The 15391-nt window shown below is 42.5% G+C and overlaps 2 protein-coding genes and 1 long non-coding RNA gene across 5 annotated transcripts in view; 2 read left to right on the plus strand and 1 right to left on the minus strand.

The window, feature by feature from the left end:
• The first annotated feature begins 955 nt into the window (after nucleotides 1-955).
• On the plus strand, nucleotides 956-3048 carry LOC145455930 (dynein light chain Tctex-type protein 2B-like). The gene is made up of 4 exons (XM_080333965.1): nucleotides 956-1113; nucleotides 1365-1498; nucleotides 2310-2443; nucleotides 2899-3048. The coding sequence occupies exons 1-4, from the start codon at nucleotides 1040-1042 to the stop codon at nucleotides 2944-2946; spliced, it is 390 nt and encodes a 129-aa protein (XP_080190091.1). The 5' UTR covers nucleotides 956-1039; the 3' UTR covers nucleotides 2947-3048.
• LOC145455928 (uncharacterized) overlaps nucleotides 3042-15391 on the minus strand; it is a 54326-nt gene continuing 41976 nt past the window's right edge. For all 3 annotated transcript variants that reach the window (XM_080333961.1, XM_080333962.1, XM_080333963.1), the window contains exons 5-20: nucleotides 13273-14776; nucleotides 12328-12483; nucleotides 12023-12100; nucleotides 11846-11965; nucleotides 10557-11249; nucleotides 9168-9708; nucleotides 8315-8405; nucleotides 8171-8227; nucleotides 7616-7829; nucleotides 6858-6931; nucleotides 6630-6793; nucleotides 6039-6184; nucleotides 5417-5497; nucleotides 5218-5347; nucleotides 4706-4835; nucleotides 3042-3715 (exon numbers count right to left, since the gene is read on the minus strand). In XM_080333961.1, the coding sequence (XP_080190087.1) occupies nucleotides 3425-3715; nucleotides 4706-4835; nucleotides 5218-5347; nucleotides 5417-5497; nucleotides 6039-6184; nucleotides 6630-6793; nucleotides 6858-6931; nucleotides 7616-7829; nucleotides 8171-8227; nucleotides 8315-8405; nucleotides 9168-9708; nucleotides 10557-11249; nucleotides 11846-11965; nucleotides 12023-12100; nucleotides 12328-12483; nucleotides 13273-14776 (4470 nt within the window). In that variant the 3' untranslated portion in view covers nucleotides 3042-3424. The remainder of the gene's footprint in view (nucleotides 3716-4705; nucleotides 4836-5217; nucleotides 5348-5416; nucleotides 5498-6038; nucleotides 6185-6629; nucleotides 6794-6857; nucleotides 6932-7615; nucleotides 7830-8170; nucleotides 8228-8314; nucleotides 8406-9167; nucleotides 9709-10556; nucleotides 11250-11845; nucleotides 11966-12022; nucleotides 12101-12327; nucleotides 12484-13272; nucleotides 14777-15391) is intronic.
• Nucleotides 5491-6508, plus strand: LOC145455932 (uncharacterized). The gene is made up of 2 exons (XR_013920463.1): nucleotides 5491-5643; nucleotides 5761-6508. It is a non-coding gene; the product is annotated as an uncharacterized LOC145455932 (long non-coding RNA).

A 15391-nucleotide genomic window follows, 5' to 3' on the forward strand; every position in this document is an offset into this window, starting at 1 on the left:
AGTCTGGTTCACACTTTCATTTGTCGATCCTGGAGTCGACTTCTATCAACATCCGCCAATCGGATTTGTCCCTACAGAAGGTGTTCGTGCATCATCTAAGAATAGTTGAGCCCCGGTCATTCGGAATTGCAGGCCGGTGACGTCATATTTGGTGATGCGTGTGTTGGTATACAATGTCCTTTCCAATCCTCTGCCAGTTGTTAACGATTACCATTCGGGTATATTTCAATATAAATATGCTCTTCAATTGTACACAAATATCGGTCTCATATTTTGAATAAGCCAGGACTATGTAGACTCTGAAAATCATTTTGTAATGAAGAATAATCCAATACCGTTTGTGTGATAATTTTATGATTTATTAAAATAGCGAATAACGAGGAAATAACGCTGCATCAAATCTGTCTTCAAATTCAGTTTTCCAATAAATTAGTCGTGATTAGTCAAAAATTCCTACCGAGAAGTCGACATTTCCGACCACTTGATACGCCAGGGGTTAATATTGACTATTCGTTCACCATAATGTTTCACGTGATCATTCGCCATGTTTCACCTCAGTGCAAACATTCCGCCGAAATTCCGCCAGGACCACTTCAGTGGCCTGCTATTTGCAGCACCAAGCACGGAACCAGTGTAGCTTAACCTTTGACTTGAAAGATGCCAAATTTACGGGATTACTTGATTTTTTTAGATAAGAAAAATTTGCCAAATATGTAATGCTCTTAAATATATTGCAGCATATTATTCCACAATAGTCGATTGATATTAGTGTTATAGATACATCATAGATAACTAACCTACGGAGGTTAGTTATCTATAGATACGTAGGAAGAAGTAGTAATATTTATATATGAGCCATACCGAGCAATGAAGCGAGACTGCTTCATCGTCAACAACGACAAGCCGTTGCGCGGTTCTGAGAGAGAGAGAGAGAGAGTCTTTTATTTTCATCTGTTATGTATGTGTTCTTGCAGTGAATTCTTTCTGTTTCTTATACAAGTGATAGCATAGTAGTTTTGGCGGTGAAGATACTTTCGCTATGGCTACAGAAATAGAGGAGAATGACGCGCAACCTGAAAACACGTACATGATTCGGCCGAATTTTCATCACAAGTATGTCTAATTGTTTATACGTCTGATATCACCGTAATCTTATACCTTGATTGATGTAAATATCATATTTGTATACTACAGTATTGGTACCGTACTATATATGATTGATTGATATTCTTCGTGTTTAAGCTTTGTAGTACTGCAAATTTTATGTGTACGCAAAACACGGATTGTGACATATACTAAACCCCTTAATGCGACACTTTGATTCAATGATATTCTATACATATTTTTATTTTTCAACTAATTAGGTTCAAACCTGCCGATGTGAAGCAAGTGCTTCATGAGGTTTTAAAAGAGGAACTAGACGGAAAAGATTACGATGAAGAACAAATCGCTGAATGGACGCAGAATATAGGCAACAAAACTAAAAAGCGATTGAAAGGTATTATATTGTTTGCAGTTGATTTGTTGATAACTTTTCGTAGTTTCAAAACATAAAATTAGGTATATCGGATATGAAGGACTCTAAACTACTTGTTGAAGCTTATTGATCATGTATTCTATTCTTTAATTTCACCACAATACATTAAAGTGTGATCCTAAATGATGTGCGCACAACGTGAATGGGCAACAATTAAGTAACAAACTAACTAACTAACCTGCCCAATTCCTACATATGATTTATAAGAAATCATCTATGTTGATAAATATTGATCATGATCACATTCAGATATTTGAATAACATATTCATATTGAAATAAACCCTATGATTCCGGCTGACACTCGTCGGGGGTAATCGTCAGCAACAAGCAGAGAATGAGAAAGAACATCGTATCTCCAAATATGACGTCACCGCCTCACCGGCACAAATTGTGTCAGCCGAAAATGTTCGGGTTTATTTCAATATGAATATTATTAAAGTGTATATTGATTATTGAAGTTCTGTACCTCCAAGAAGCTGTTCAGAGATTTCTTCTTTTACGACTAAATAGGCCTACATGTTCTTCCATATTCATCATTATCTACTGGACAGTGGACAAGGCCAGTGTTTGGTTCATAGATTTCAACAAACCACTTGCTATTTTCCCATTTTATCGAAATTCCAGTAGTAGTATTTCAAACTAGTTGGATTTGCTAATAAGCGATTGATTAGTCCTACATTATGGTGGTTCGGTTTTTTTGGAAAACCCTGATTCCACCGCTGTTTTATCAATTTTCTCTATTATATCTTAATGTTTGGAATTTTTCGTCAGGCATGGGATACGACAGATACAAATTTGTGGTTCAAGTTATCATCGGCGAACAAAGAGGACAAGGTGTCCGTATGGGATGTAGATGTTTCTGGGACTTTGATACCGACAACTATACGCAAGATGTATACATGAATGTGAGTAGGCCTACCATATTTCAACTTTTTGTAGGCTGAGCCCGGTAGACCACAAAATAGCTTGTAAATTGCTAAAACTCACGCTTTATCAATTGAACTCAAAATTATCGTTGACTTTTAGTGATTGAATAAGCACCTTTCGCAAAAAACGCTTCAGTTTGGGCCATCTGCTGCCAGCAATTCAATCAAAGTACTGAGGGCAATTTCTGGCTAATAATGTACAGCTATTCTGGCACTGCAGCACGCCGCAATTGAATATCCATCATGTTAATATTGGCAAAAGTATCTTTTCATTTTATCGCAATCTTCGAGTTTTTTGATCTGACGAATATTTCAATAAAATGACTGATTCATCCAACATATTTGAGGTGTCAAAGCAGTCAGGAATTGCTGATAACCTGACCAAGCTAGAATGATAGTGATGATCGTCTATGAACTTGAATTTATTTTTGCAGAAAACCCTGTTTTGTGTAGCTGCTGCGTACGGAGTGTTCTTCTACTGACTGCGCTTGGAATTAATACAGATTTTGCACACGATTTACGCCAGTATTTTGAAGCTTCATTCCTAACCCCTCTTTGAAAATATATTGTTATCCGATGAACAACACGGTCGTTTATTCGAAAAGGATCATAAAAATCAGAAACAAAAAGGTATTTTGTAGAAACGATAGTCAATCCGTAGGATGGATTAAAAGGAAAAGTAACGCAATTGCAACGTAGCGAGTGAAAAATACAACGACGGCATCATGATTCGAAGACTCCCTCCAGTGAAAGAACTGGTTCAAAACGTCACGGTAGCGCGTAGCATATCACCGACACCTAGGCGTACGCCGGTATCCCGTTTCGCCACAAATCAGACTCAAAATAGTCGAAGCAAAGCCCCGACCATGTATCACGCTCGATGAAAAGCGAATAATCCCGAAATGCACAAACAGAAAGCGGGCGTACAGAATTCAGATAGCTGAAACCAAATCGCAGCTATTACGACACCTCCGGCTCTTTCGTGTCAACTGATGCGATATGGTGTTGTGTGTCGTCAGCAGTGGTTGTGTTTTCGATCGGTACTTCGTCGGCTGATTTGTGATCAACCGCGCTCGACGTTGATTTAGTGTGCGCCTCCTGCCCCGCACCGTAGGGATCACCAAACAGTGGTATTCTGACAGTTTCGCATCCCATTGACGCCATCAAGTCTTGGTCGATAGCCACGATTTCGACGACGGCTCCTGATGTGTCTGGCTTGCACTTTGATTCTTCATACAATGTACGCTGAACCTAAAATGTTTTTGTTGCTTATAAGTCTGCCTCTTTCATAGACAGTGGAAAGGTTGAATGCTACTCTGCGTCAGTTTTAAAAAAGGTGGGCAGTCAACATTTTTTGGCGCACGGGAATAGGTTTTGTCCACCAGTTCTGCTCATGGTATGCATATGTGTAGCACGAGTCGGTGTATAGGTCACAAAAATAATAAGGACAGAAATATATAACGTCCTACTCCTATTCTTGATACCTATTCTGCTAATTCGAGTGGTTATAATTTTGAAAGTACTTCGCTTATTAGACTTTTTACAGTTTATGCCTTGGATTTTTACAAGTAGAAAGTAAAGGCATTTTTACAAGTACAAAGTAGTTTTGAGTCTTTTTGCATCATCACCTTTGAGTGAAATTGTCATAATGATTGGGCAAAATAGCACCTGCGCATGGCAATTTCATTAGTAAAAAAGTATGCCGCCCCTTGACCAAATCTTTCAAGACCTTCATTTACTACTTCCCTTCGCGCTGTTCTCTCACGATATAGAAATCGTGAATGAAATTCGATTCTATAAATGTCATTTTTAGCTGAAAGGAATAATCCCATCTAGTTGTCTGACACTTTCGATACTGAGCAGTGAAAATAATGACTTGGACTCGAACCCGAGTCAAAACACTATGACTCGGACTCGGCCCTCTACCAGCTAACTTGACTCGGTGGTGAATTTAAAATGACTCCAGTCAAAACTATAAGAAGGAGGCGAGTTGTGACCTCGTGACTTGGTTACAAGCCAGCATTAGACAGAGATGAGTCGATATATCCAGATCCAAACTCCATATCATAGTAAATAGTCTACATTATTCAGTTCCATCTCAAATTCGTACAAAGTGACACGCAAATTCAACTGAAATACAGAATCAAATGTTCAAATGCAACTGTATCTGCCACGTTTCCAGTTATTATACAAGACATACCGCGATATGCGACCATGCAAACAAGTCACACTGGCATTTACCTTATCTGCACGAACTTGCTCCAGAAATTTGTCGGTCGGCATGGTGATAATTCGGATTTTTGTATCGTGTCGATTTTGCCTGCACTTGGTACTGTTCAGATAGTCGTCCAATAAGCAGTAATTGGTCCACCTGTTGAAAACACGGTACTGAGTACAATACTGATAAATATTTTTGTTGCTGTCTCGTCTATGCTTGTGTGAAGATTATAATGCGAGTGATTTTGTTCGTCATTTCCAGTAATTCTTGCGCATCCCCGACACGTATATTTAGACGTAAGGGCAACAATGCAAGTCCGTAGAGTCTATGGTTCGATAGCGACGAGAAATTCAACAACGTACATCATCCCAGCAACACTGATAAATATGGCGCACTGTTTTTAGGTTGCAGAGATCATCAAAATTTCGGCTTAATACATGACACCAATTTTGCAGGAATTCCATATTTAAAAAAAAACTTTATACATCAGTCCCATTAACATTAGAATTCACACAGCACACTCATTTCGACTCACCGATGCTCATCGTCCGGCCGTAGCAGATACGTCGTGAAAGGTAGTTTGTCGTGGAGTTCGAATTCGATCGTTAGATCTTCGCTTTCTGGCGCAAAATCCAAGGTGCTGTAGTGGTGACTTTTGCGGCGATCTGAAAAGGAGACGGACACACGTCACAGTGGAAATAAGTCATATAGAAAACCTACTGGTTTAATCTTACCGAAGATTTCGGAGCACGGAAATTTCCATTCGACCCTATCCTCGTCTGACGGAATAGGTTCTTTAAGCTCCTGTAGGTAGGCTGGAAAGAAAAGAAGTCGATTGCGACATACTAATCATATTCAGGCATCACCGACAAGAGATAGGACCCCAGATTATTTCATTCAAATTAAAACCATGTACTTTCAGATTCATGCCACTTGTTTGTTTTCAGTTCGTGAGTCGTAGGTTATGATCAGTGGGGTATCCAGGATTTTACAGGTTCAGAACCCAATTTTTCTAAATCCTAAAATCCCTGTCAAATGTGGCCTGTCATCAATTCTATTCGGTAGTCTTGCCTTTGAGTCATTTAAGTCTCAAAAAACTTCAAAATGTCGGAACTGCGGGAAAATGATTTTAGTTGATGGGAAACGATCCATAACGCCACTCTACTTCGCTGATTTCGAGAAAAATCAACTTTTTCACTCATTTCATCTCTAAAACTGGAGAGCCATTTCAAGATCTACATCCGACTGATTATTCGCTGCCAAGTTTGTATAATCGCAAAAACAAAGTTTCCGTCATGATGTTAACACAGCGTGTCTTCGCCGGGCTTATTTCGTACGTAAATTCATAACGCTTACCTCGCATGAAGTTTCCCATCTTCTCGCTACGTATCATGTTCATGACGGCTCTGCCTGAAAACTTGCTGAGCATCGGGTCGGCGCCGCAGGCGAGAACCAGCCTCGCCATTTCCAGATGGTCGTACTCCACGGCGTCGTGAAACGGCCTGTAACGCAAAAAATCTCGGTTTGAATTTCACGAGTGAAAGAGTGTTTGTTTTTGCGATAACAATGATGCACAGACATAATGCAGAGACTGCTTTTACCATTGCCTGGCGCTAGTGGACGATTCTCCCCATGGAACAGTGGTAAACCTATAGGTGGAGTACTTTCTGCCTTTCACCTCCACTTTTTTAACTTACTCAACCAGATTCTGAAGATCCTATTGGGGTTGCAGGACTTCAATATACAATTGTATAATATCTTCATACCAAAATATACCGAGTATTTTCGGCTGACAATCACATTTTTTTTACTACCACTTCATTTTTTAAGGAAAACTAGGCCAAGAATACTTGTTTACTTGACTTATTCTTGAAAATCGCTACTTCTACTTCAGACCAATGATTCACCTCTAGACTCGCATGCCTTCGCGACGTTTATCACAATTACCTTGTCCCGTCGGCCGCGTGTTTATTGACATCAGCACCGTATTCCAACAGCAGCGTCGCCGCTTCTAAATTATTATGCACGCACGCCTTGTGTAGAGCCGTGTATCCCGCATTGTCGCACTGGTTGACGCTGGCCCCGGTCTCCAAGTACCACTGAACGTTTTCCTGAAAAAAAAATTCGTATTTCATGCAAGTATTTAAAGCTGGTTTGCCAGAAGTGAACACTCACCACGTAGCCGAGACGTGCTGCTTTGTGTAGGGATGTCTCGCCGATTGCGCTATTGCACGACAACTTTTTCATATCTGAAATCGAGTACTGTGATTAATAAACGCACTAATGACTGCTGAGCACATTGATTCTCGAGTACTGAATTTATACGCTCCTAGTTGCTCCTAGTTTTGTTACAATTTCCATTGGGAAGCCTTCAGACAGCACAAGATTTGAACTATACGGTCTACATGGGCCCAAACCCACTCTGCAAATTCGTTTTCTCACAAAAGCAATTGGAGCACCTCCAAAAAACGACTTTTCACCGGACCAAATCAAGTACCGATATGCAAAAATCTGCATTTCTGGACACTAACAAAGCTGGTCAAGTACGCCAAGTACATAAATCCATTCGAGCACTCGGGAAAAGCAGACATCCTTTATCTGTAAAAGTACACTTAATTCGTTGCTAACGACCTCTGGCTTTTAGGAGGTTGTTAAGGCATGTCAAGCTCGATAAGGGGGCAATGACTCAAAACATTGCCATATTGACAAAACACCACTACTACTTTGTTTAGGAAATGTAAAATTACTCAAAATTGCAATTTTGCGACGACTCAAACGCACTCAGATTAAATTGGAAAGTGAAGATGACCGATTGACCATATATATTGTTGAATAATATAACATATATTCATACTGAAACCCGAATATTTTTGGCCCCACACTATCACACTATATTGCTGTTTGCTGATATGCATAAACTCGGAGTAACATACTTGGAGGGAACGGCGACTGAGCCATTGACGAAATTGGAGTTTGAGGCTTTGTAAACAGATCGTCGGCACATGATTTCGCGTCGGGCTGCTCCGACAAATGCCCGTCTTCTTGCGTGGACTCGTTGGCGCCGTCGGAAGGTTTGCTCTGCCACGACACGTCTTTCGGATTGAATTCGTACTCCTGGTTTTGCAGCTCCAGGCTGATTTCGTGAATCTGGGCGGAGACAGACGGGAATACGTGAACGCAAACTACAGTGTGTGATTCCAGTGTGCGTATAAAGAAAGAATTTAAAAATAATAACATCAATAAAGTCGCAAACTCTGCCTTTGAATTATTAAATAGTTCGTTAGTACAAAAAAAATGATAACACAAAAGACCAGCAGGAAATGACACATGCGGCATATCTCTTGATTGAAGACTTGGCAATTGGCAAATACACAGTGGGGCGTTTGATTTGTTAACCCCTGAATACTTATCAACAATTGAACTTAGTAAAGAGATATATACCAATTCTACCGTTTCGCTATCTCGTCGCGGACGAGGTATATACTCACATTGCGAGTTCTTGCGCTGACGCACCGCGTAGGCGTTACTGTGTTGGAGTGACTCTCCTGCAAATGCAAGTTGAAGTTGAAGTATTATTGAAAACTAGTCCGGTCACAAAAAGTGCTCGGGCGTCAAAATACAAATCTACCAACCGGCAAAACCCCGAGTTGTTTCAGTCGTTTTTGCTTCTTTTCGAGTCTTCTTGAATTGTCATACTTTCGCTTCAACTTTTGATGGCTGTCGCTAGAAGAAAACCCAAAATTTTGAAAATCACAAGCTGCCAAATCAAATACAGTACAGGCGGGCTGTGGGTAAATTTTGACTTGAATCGAAATATATTATCGGCTGTCGTCGAACAAACTCAATATCTGGACACGGCTCGAATCTGAGCTCTTTGAAAAATTCATAAGATTCATATTCAAACTTTTGGATCACCGATGCGGACTGTAAATTACCTTTTCAACAAAAATTACGTTACACTCATTCTGAATCAATACATGATAAATGATTTGCCAAATTATTTTTCGAATTCATATCCAAATTTGAATTTTCGGAATTGCAATGCGTTCTCTCGTAATTTTCAAAGCAATACGTTAAACTCGTTTCGGATCATTATACGAGAAACGGATTTGCCAAAATTTTTTACAGATTCATATGCAAATCTAAATTTCCGGAATTCCAACGCATTCTCTCGTAATTTTCAGAGTATTACGCTAAACTCGTTTCGTATCAATATATGATAAATGATTCGCCAAAATTTCGTTCAGATTCATATGCAAATTTAAATTTTGCGGAATCCCGACACAATTTTCAATAAATGACGATCAATTCTCGTTTTGGCAAAAAAAAATTTCAGGCCACATTCACATTCTAATTCAAATTTTCGGTGAAGACACTTCAGATTATTACCAAAAAAGACGTTCAACCCATTTTGGATCGATATTTTCAAAAAATCAATTCAATCCAAAACTTCACAGCAGTCAACCACAATTACGACAGACTCACCTGTCTTTATCTAATCTCGTACTGGTAGGGGTGGAAGTGATAGGCGCCGGTAAAACCAAATTGCTCCCATCGACCGGGGCCGGGGCCTTCATCCTGAGCCCGCGACGCCCCCTCTTCCTCCTCCCAAACCTTTTCAGCCCGTCCCCGGCACTCCTGTATTTCCGTCTCAATTTTGCCGCCGCCTTCGCCACGTGGTCCGCCATAGCGTCCCTGTCGTCCTGGGCCTGGTGTTTCCGCCACCCGGGCTTGCGGCCTGGCTTTTTTCGGAATTTGACCGGGGCCTCGTGATTGGTTTTGTCGCGGTTTGGTTCAGCTGTCGGCTGGGACAGTGCAGAAGTGTCTGATTTGAGGTTGATGTTGTCGCATTGGGAAATATTTTCTTTTCCCGAAACGCGATCGATTTCCATTTGCTCTGCGAATGCGTCACTTGGGATTACGCTTGTGTCATGCTCGAACTGCCTCAAAGACTCATTTTCACTCGTTATTGACAGGTCGTCGGGTTTTTTGAAGGCGACGAGACCCACTCCGTCATTGGGTTTTTCTGAACAGATACAGTTCAAAGTATTAATTGAAGTTCGTTCATTTTGATGCAACGACGGGGGGGGGGGGGGGGAGGGTGCCAAAGACGGTCGGTAACGGAGCGCTTCTACTTTCTCTGAGCGCTCGAGTACGTTTTACGTACCTGCTCTGGCTACGATTTTAGCGTTTCTTCGATAAATATCAGAATATATTGTGTTTTGTGTTGGGGGTAGGCACATTAGGGTTGGAGTTAGGGATATTAGGGCTGGGGGACGTCAGATATTAGGGTATTAGATAACCCCAACCAGGGTCGCAACCAAGTCACAAGGCAAGTACCAGCACGACTACACGAAATCCCAATGGTGTCGTTACTTTACTATTCTTCGAAAATTACAATGAATTACGAGTCATGTGAATTGGTTCGAGTCATGCGCAATGACTCGAGTCATTACAACCCAGGCCCCAACCCTAATGTGCCTACCGCCAACACGAGACACAATAAATTGTGGCGTGGTGTTTATGGAAAGTATTCTTGGTTTCATGGGAATCACTGGTTTAATATGGGCCGTACATCGAAGATCTGTGATTTTTAACTTGTACTAGAAATTGTACTAGAAAATGGCTACTTCTACTCAAGTAGAAAAACATAACCGCCTGAATAAGCAGTGCATGACGTTAGCCCTAACGATTAGTCCGATAAAGTATTTGGTTGTATTAAGATAGTCATAAACATACATCTATGTTCAGTGTTCCCCTTTCTTTATTAAGCATACAAGAGGATGACTAGGATCTGTAGCGAGAGATGGTAAGGTTATCTACCAACCACCTTTGCTACAATATAATCTGGCTTATAATTTCTGAAAAACTCACCAGTATCCGCAATATCACCGGGTGTAACCTGCTGCGCTCCCGACTGCAAACCATCGACAGGCGGCGCCCCCAAATCTCGCACCTCCTCGGTCTTACTTTTAAACCATTTCTCAGACTTTTTAACGTATTTCCTTCTCTTTTTCACCTCGCCCTCCTCCGTTTTCGATTTTCTCACCCGTTTCACCGGGTTACCGTACTCGTCCAGTTTTCTGTTGTATTTCCGCTTTTTCCGCGGCAGACCCAGATTCCCAGTCGTCGCGGAAACGTTAGAGTCGACTTGCTGGACGGTGTCCACTACTGTCTGTCTCGTTATGCTTTCGGACAGAGACTTGACAGCGTCCCGGGCAGGGAAGGCGTCGATTTCGGCGCGTGTTTGAATTCCACCATCCTGCCCTGCCGTAGATTCACGTCCACCTAACGATTCCGCCTGTTTATTTTCCATCTCACTCAATTCAAAATTGGTGTGGTTCGCGTGAGGCGCATCGCCTCGATCGTCTGATTTTGTAGTTTCCGGCGCAAAATTTTCGGGTAACGCTTGCGATTTCGCGTCGTTGGTTTCCGTGGCGATCTTTTTCCTGCGCCTCCTGCGTCGGGGTTGGGGCACGCCCGATTCGAATCGCTCGTCGCATTCGGAGTTGGGGTCGTCTTGCGAACGTGTGGAGTGGCGCGTTCTGCGTAGCGGTTTCGGGACTTCTGCGATGTAAAAACGACTGTTGATCTGCGTCTATTCTAGGTGCTCGCATTTGTACATTTTAGATCATATTGACCCAAAAATCTAGACATGTGTTCATTTGTAATTCCCATTGCAAATTTCAGAACGTCGATGAGCATAAAATTGAGACCACACAAGCAAAACACTGAAGATTGAAATAGCCTGTCGTAATAAGCAAATGACACTAGTTCTGGTAGAACTAATCTACAGTAGTTTACGAAAAACTCTCATCACTGCTGCTGCAGGGATGACAGAAATTCATTACAGTTGCTGTAGTTGAAGCAAGTAACAATACACAGCAATGTAAAAGCTCTTTTATTACATCACAGCCTAAATATCCACGGTGGTTCAATCCCTAAAGGCTGCATTTAGTAAACTTACCATTTATCTTGCTTGACTTATAAATTCTAAAATCGTTGCGAAAGAAAATTGTCAGAGTATCAGAAAAAGAGAGCCCCTGAGGGACTAGAAGTTCTGGCCGAAAAAAAAAAACGACACATTTTGACATAGCCGTCATCGATCAGGCTCTAGTAATCACTCCTACTCTGCTGCGAACGCGCATTCACCGGTCACTTACGTCTCGTGATTCTCACTCTGTTATTAACGTTCGACGGGCAGTTGTAATCTTCGTCGCTGGAGTCGTCGTTTTCAGTTTCCTCGTCCGTAAACACGTAACCGTACAAATATTCCTCCATATCTGAACGGCAAAACGTTGGTTCGGTAAGGGCACGTAACAAAACAGAAATAGAATTACCAAGACCAGTCGATTTCCTTTGAGGTCTGGTCGTCTTCCCGGACACAGCGGCAGGGGCCTTGCTTTCGGGCAGCATGTCTAAACGGAGATTACATGTAATTGTTACAAGGCAAAAAAATCTGGACAGGGCAGGTGGAAAGCAGAGTGTTAGGACAGTTGCCAGTGAATTCGTCACTTAGTGAGCTTGGCATTAGAAATATTGAGGTAACAAAGGTTATCACCATGTTAAAAATCCAATACCGAGGCAGGGGCGTAAACGATTCATGTATAAAAAGTTTGACGGTCACTGCTTTCACAATTCTTACCTGTTTTAGACTCTGGCGTTTGGGTGACGTCATTCGGAACCTGCGAAAACACGTTCTCCTCCTGGCACGCGCTACTCATTTTTGACTTTCCCTTCCCTTTGGTATTCCAAATTTTGCTGCGTTTCACGTATCTTCTTTTCGCGCGGGCGCCTTCCGCTGTAGAGACGTCGGATACAATATCAGTGTCACAGCGTGTTTTCAATCGCCATTCGACTGCATCGTGCCACTCTTAACTGGTATATTGTAAAGTGGATTTAGGCTAACTGGTATATTGTAAAGTGGATTTAGGCTATCTTCGACGACATCCAAATCTCAATGATCAGCATTGCCGGGAGTGTAGCTTTACAGAGTTTGAGCATTGTGACATCAGATTAGAGCCATAGGTTGTATTTGGGAACGAAAATTTTGCCCTTCCCGCAGTTGAGACGGACGCAATGTCACATAAACCTTTCTTTAAATCCGCCGTGCCAGAATTAACAGGGCCTGTCTTTTTTTTGAATAATGAAACAAAGACATTCGTGGAGGTAAATAAACTCAATATACAATCAAATAGTGTATTCATATTGAAATAAACCCAAATATTTTCGACTAACACTCGTCAGGGGTAATTTTAAGGGCAAGCAACTAGTAGAGACGTGAAAAGAACGTTGTGTATCAACAATCTTATCACCAAATATGACATCACCGGCATGAAAAGCTAGCACAACAAATGGCTTAAGGTCATGATGCAATATTTTTAGATAATACGCGAACTCCTTTTGCTGGCACAAACTAAACGTAAGATTCAGTATATTGAGAATGTGCGGGGTGGAAGATGGAGTTAGAACCGGTCGATTGTAAACCAATTCCACCGGCCTTATTGATTCCCAACCGGGTACCAACTATCACGAGCGACCATGATGGCGTGCTTTCAAATCAATATCTCCACTGCAAAGAAAAACTTACCTTTTGAAACAGGCGATTTTGGCCTGTGATTCTTCACCTCGTAATCACCCCCAGTAACTTCCATACCAGTCCGATTTTGCTCACACTGACCCAACTCGACCTGCCGAGCGTCAAGGTGGCGCGAATCAACCACAGCCCTACCAGAGTCAACCACAGGAGACGATAAATCATCCACCTTCGGCAGTCCGTTGTCCAGGTCACAGAGTTGAACACCAGGATCACTAGGTAACCCTTCTGGGTTTCGTATTACTGAATTTCTCGACGCATCGTCAATCTTTACAGTGCCAACTCCCGATGGGTTGTAAGTTTCCAGTATCGGTCCTGGGGGGACGCACATAGGTTTCCTTTGCTCGGGTGGCAAAGATTTTCGAGCGTTATCAACGCCCACAAAGCCAGGGCACGGCTTCCCATCACGGGCCATGTCCATTACATGATTCTCAAAAGCTGACAGTTTGGATTGGTCACTTTTAGCCCACCCCTGATTCCGTTCGGCAGGCGGACGCGCATATCCCTCGATTGGGGCGGACCGCTTGGCTAACTCTGCCCCGCCTTCGTACTTACCCCCAGACGCCTCCGGATAGTTAAACGTAATTTCAGACCGGTCATGTTGGACCACGTTTGTAAAAAACTGTGACGACGGGGACCCAGTTTTAGCACTCGGGACAAACGGTCTAGGCGGGGTGCCACGTTTGGCGGGGCTACCATAATAATGCTGAACCCCAGATTTACCCCGTTCTGTATTTTTTGCGGAAACATGGGTATCATTGACATTGATGCTTTCAAAGTGATTCGAATATGGTACTCCAAGTGGGGCTTGGTAAGGAGGTAAATTTGCATACGGTGACCCAGATTGGTGTGGGTAATGGTGCGATGATTTCGAATTTCTCCTCTTGTTTGTAGCAGGCCCAGTTAATGACCCTGACGGCGGTCGGGTTCCATTATCCTTAAAATTACTTCGAGAATGGTTGGGGTGAGAGTTACCCCTCACTTGAGAATTCTCAATTTGTCCGGCCCTGGGGTTATCTGGAGAGGCGGCACTGGTCAAGTCGATTATGGGGCTGGGGGCGTGCTTTACTCCGTTTGAGACCACGCCCCGCGAAATTTCACCTATGTTCACGGGGTAAGTTTTGTTCGGGACTGAATTAGTGCGGGGGTAACTGCCCCGGTAAGCCTCATCGCTTCTCTGATACCGCGACATCAGGTGGGCGTCCTGCATCGGGTTTGGCGAATACACCTGCTGGTATCTCTTGTTGTAAAACCCCAAATCGTCGGGATTCACGAGTTCGTACGGGGTCATTCGTGAGGTAGCCTGTCCCAATCCCGAGTACCCCGGTATGGCGTGCCGCGCTTGGTTGTACTGGTTGAAATCATAGTGCTGGGCGTTGATCAGGTTGAACATGGTGTGGAACGCCGGGTCCAGCGGCGTCTGCGGGTAGAGCGAGTGCCTCGGCGGTAGAAATTGCTGCAGGCTGGTCATCTGTGAAGGGTGCGGTTGGAGGTGCGTCTAAAACGGATTGAGTTGATTGCAGTGGAAAAAAAGCCAACATGTGTTGCAAGGGTGACACAGGGGCGATCAGTAATGAATTACTTCTACTTCTGAGTAGCCCTGAAGTAGGTTTTGCCTGCTTGATCTACTCACTCAAGTTGTTATAAACTACTACTTCTACTAAATAGTTTACAAGTTTACTTGCTTGGATATTGCTACTTTAGCTTGTACCGAAGTACCGTACACATTTACGACTTCACTTCTACATGACTACCAATGTTTACTACCTTGACCAGCTCCGTGAACAAGTCCAGAAATAACAAACGTCATTTCTAAACAGTTTTCAGTTTTCAACAGTGTTTAGTTTTCTGTGGGCAAAAACTAGGCCAAGATCACATACAATTTTACATGTATGAAAATAACTACTTCTACTTGTGCTCGAGTAGAAATTTACGGCATTACTTCTGCCTTTACGTGAGTAGCAACTAGCAATGGTGACTACTTTGGCCACCCCTGGGTGCAAAGTTCAGCAAATGCTGCAATTCAGAACGCAAAAATGAAACCACACGGAAGATTCACAAAACTCCAAAAAGAGAAATTGAGTTTTCAGTAAACGGTCAACACATTTTTGAA

Source organism: Botryllus schlosseri, chromosome 14 (genome assembly GCF_051294905.1).
Source record: "Botryllus schlosseri isolate E-star chromosome 14, Bs_hap1, whole genome shotgun sequence".
NCBI classification, from domain to species: Eukaryota; Metazoa; Chordata; class Ascidiacea; order Stolidobranchia; family Styelidae; genus Botryllus; species Botryllus schlosseri.

Excerpts from the sequence above, each read along its gene's own strand:
- LOC145455930 (XM_080333965.1), top strand. The coding sequence starts at position 1,040 with ATGGCTACAGAAATAGAGGAGAATGACGCGCAACCTGAAAACACGTAC. Across the intron at positions 1,114-1,364 it reads CGGCCGAATTTTCATCACAA|GTTCAAACCTGCCGATGTGA; the intron begins GTATGTCTAATT and ends TCAACTAATTAG. Across the intron at positions 2,444-2,898 it reads CGCAAGATGTATACATGAAT|AAAACCCTGTTTTGTGTAGC; the intron begins GTGAGTAGGCCT and ends TTATTTTTGCAG.